At 41.9% G+C, this 3851-nt stretch overlaps 1 protein-coding gene across 1 annotated transcript in view; it reads right to left on the bottom strand.

Annotated features, from left to right (window-relative positions):
* The window catches only part of CFAP58 (cilia and flagella associated protein 58), a 197437-nt gene that overhangs the window by 6006 nt on the left and 187580 nt on the right, over positions 1 to 3851 (bottom strand). The window contains exon 17 of the mRNA XM_042780815.1: positions 930 to 1049. Within this exon, the coding sequence (XP_042636749.1) occupies positions 930 to 1049 (120 nt within the window). The remainder of the gene's footprint in view (positions 1 to 929; positions 1050 to 3851) is intronic.

Here is a 3851-nt window from a genome sequence, read left to right on the forward strand (position 1 = left end):
CTCATGCCTCGTGCAAAACTTGAATTATGTCTCAGGACACTCATGTGAAATGAACACTTAGAGTAATAAGTTGAAAATTAAGATTCTAATTACACTTCTGTCTTCTCTGCCTTTTTAATGTAAAATGATGTGATTTTACAAAATCGTTGTTGTGATAGGGTCCATACTATACCAGTAACATGGCATCCACTTTACCTGAGGCAGAAAGGCAATGATCATTGCCCTCACTGCACAATAAGCACCAGACTTCAGGTGCTGAGTGCTGCACTGAGTGTGTGTGTGTGTGTGTGTGTGTAGACGTCTCTGATGTAAAGCTCAAAATAGTGTGCACACATAGTTTTTCAGAAGACTTTAAAGAGACATATGTTAAGACACCCCACTTCCCAACTGAGGTGTTCTTACATCCCATGGAAGAGAACTTATGCTAACAAACATTTAGAATTTACTTACCTTTTGTGGCTACTTCCTTAATATGTGACAATTAAACAAGGCCCTGGGGCTGGAGCATAGGCTATGTTTTGTGTAACCTGCTCTAACACAGTGGTCTGCTTCTATCAGGCAATAATGTTCAAATATTTCCTCTGCTCCTCCCCACCACCCAAGTTCTCTAAATTATCTTGAGACCACCCAAGCAAACTCTATCCCTCAATTTTCATTCTATTGCCATCACCCTTTCTCCAACTCCTTTCTCACATGCTCACCCAGCCATTTCCGGAAATTGAGAATCACGGAGGGCAACGGTCTGGGAGGAGAAGGAAAGCTCTGAGATCTGCCTGCTCCTCCTGGGACTGGGGTTCTAAAGAGACTGACCTCAGTGGAGTGTGGCATTTGAGAGGCTGGCTCATGGGGCCAAGGCAGTGGACTTGTCCGGTGTGCTCCCCAGAATGTGGCCTTTCCTCAGCCAGGCAAGACCAGAGGCCACCACTTACTTTAAGCTGCTTGGTCTTCTCCTGCAGCGTGTGTCGGTAGAGCTGTAGCTGTTCTGCAGCCTCGGGCCCAGGCTGCCGGGCCAAGATGTGCTTGAGTTCCACATACAGTTTCTCTTTTTCCTGGTGGAGAGCATAACCACAAGGGGAGGTAAACAGTCACATCCAAGCAAGAACGTGTCCTTAACAGCACAGCCAGGATGATTCCGGGCCATCCTATGTTGCTTCCCCACTCACAGTGTGCACAATCACTCACAGATGCATGCCATCATTCACCACATCAACCCTTATCAAGTGCCTAGTTGGTATCCAGCATCTGAATACAAATAATAAGAGTAACAAATAAGAGAAAGTCCCTCTCTGCCTAAACATATGATTACATGACTGTGAGGCTAAGGTAGTGATAGAAGAGATCAACAGGGTTGTAGCCAGTAAAAACAGGGAGGGACCAGCTCTGCTTGGATGAGTTGGGAAGATTTCACAAACATGTCATTTGAATTGTCCCTTAATGAATAGAAATTTCCCCCAAGTAGGGTTAGAAAAGCTTTTAAGGCAAAAGTTCAGTGATGGACTCACTAAACTCACTGCCGTCGAGTCGAATCCAACTCCTAGGGACCCCTCCTTGGGTTTCGGAGGCAGAATCTCTACGGAAGTAGATTGCCCAATCTTCCTTCCAAGGAGTGGCTGGTAGGTTTGAACCGCCAGCCTTCTGGTTAGCAGTCAAATGCCGTAAGCACTATGCCACCAGAGCTATATAAGTTCATTTCAGTGATGCACAGGGCAAGCAGGAGGGGAGAAGCACAGAAAAAAGACTGGACTCATGGAGTAGGACCAGACTGTGTATATCACACATAAGGGTTTGGGTCCACATCTTTAGCCAATGAAGAGCCAGGGAAAAGTTATGCTTGTGTTTGTCTGTTAGAGGAAAAATCCCAGCACAAAGCTGAGAAGAGAAGAGATTGATGAAGGCACTACTACAGGGAGGAGAAAGCTGGACCTAAGGCAATGAGGATAGACAGTGGATAGGTCTGAACACATCTGGAGCAGAACCAGCAGGATCTGGCAAATGACAAGACAAGAGAGGAAGGAAGGGGCAGGAGACAAAATGACTTGAACGTCTCTGACCTGGGCAGAAGATGGCGGCAATGGAGGCAGGGAAGCTACAAGAGGAGCCGATGTGGGGGAAGGGAACCATGACTGCATCCTCTTCTGAGAATCAGCAAGTTCAGAACATATTGCATCTGAGGCCCGAGGGATATCTAGAGGAGGAGTTGAAAATATAGGACCAGAGTTGAGAACCAAGGCACTAGATGGAACTAAAGATAAATCATGATTGGAGCCACTGGAATGGATCCATCAGCCAGGGAGGAGTTGGTTACCTGGTGGACCAGGAAAATGAGATATTTAGAAAGACCAGTATATAAAATTATATAAGTATACAAGGAAGAAGGGAAGATCCAGAGAAAAGAGCAAGTGTGATTATATGTCCTCAAAAAGGCAGACGTTCAAGAAGGGAGGAATGAGTTTAGTGGTCAGTGACATCAACTTGGGTAAAGAGAAGAAACAACAGAAGGACAGAAAAATAGCCATTGGGATGAGTTATTAGGATGTCACTGCTGACCTCAGAAAGAAGAACAAAAGCCACATCAGTTACAGAACAAATCAGAATGAGGAAGTAAAGAAAGTGAATCTTTTAAGAAACATGACACAGGAAGAGATCTGAAACAATTTGAAGGGTAGGTAAATTCCAGGAAAACTAGGGCATGTGAATTTGTAGAAATAAAAAGGACTTTCTAGGAACTTAAATTAACTTAACAAACAATAAGCGAAACAGAATTCCCATTCTTCCTCTAAAGTTTGTGTGTTTTCAAATCTTTGAACTAAAGGTGTTACATATAAGCAAAGATTTATTTCTAAGCCATCTCAATTCCAGATTCCCATATCTCTAAACTGCAATAATCTGAACAAACATTGTTAAAGACTAGTGTTTACTCATTTGTCTCTGTATTTCCTTAAAGTAATTATGTTAAGGAAAAAAAAAATGTGACTGGTACTAGCGCTCTCGTTAATGAAACATGCAGTCAAATGGAAGCTATCTTTTATCTAGAGCTCAATAACCTTACCCTTATCAAACAATCTGATTTTGCCAGAGGACATTACAATCATTAAAAAATAGGTAAAAGACAATTCATTTACTAGCAATTGTTAGCCATTTCTTGGAGGTTTCCCTTTTCCCTGGCTGAATTATAGAAATTGTACTACAAATAGCAGAATTTTACTACAAAAAAAGTGTACGCAACTTACAAATCAGTTGGATAGAATCAGCTTGTAGAGATACACATAAAAATAATACCCAACATTTACTAAAGCATTTCAGAAATGACAAGGAAACCCAAAAGCCCATGCAAAAGAAGTAAACTTGAACAAACAGAATTACGAAGTGGTGAGTCTCTTTTGCCGCACAACATCTCCTGTCGCACCTTACAATATAATCTTCACAGTAAGTGGATGTAGCAAGCAATAAGAAAGATATCAGAAGGTGAGTTTATTTTCTATAGCCACTTAACGCCTGCTCTGTTAGAAAAATAACACTCTGACAAGGCTTCAAGATTCAATTTGGAGACGTAATAAATATGTGGAGAAGCCCATGAAACCATTGTGTCCATTTCCTTCAGTTTACCCTTCTCTGCACCGAAATACAGATAGACTTGAAAAGTCAGGAACCCACAATGATAAAAAAGGAGCAATCTTGTTTGGGATATAATAATGTCTTAAACTGAAAAGACCATCTTACCCCAAGAACCTTAAAATGTTTCACAGGCATAATTCTATTCAATTGCTCCTGGTGAGTATGGAGCAGAGAAATACAAAGACAGGCTAGAAGCAGTAAATATTGTTACCTCACCTCATAGGTGAGAATCCCAA

The sequence above is a fragment of the Orycteropus afer genome, unplaced genomic scaffold (genome assembly GCF_000298275.1).
Source record: "Orycteropus afer afer isolate SDZICR_OR568_19922 unplaced genomic scaffold, OryAfe1.0 scaffold00064, whole genome shotgun sequence".
Lineage (NCBI taxonomy): Eukaryota > Metazoa > Chordata > Mammalia > Tubulidentata > Orycteropodidae > Orycteropus > Orycteropus afer.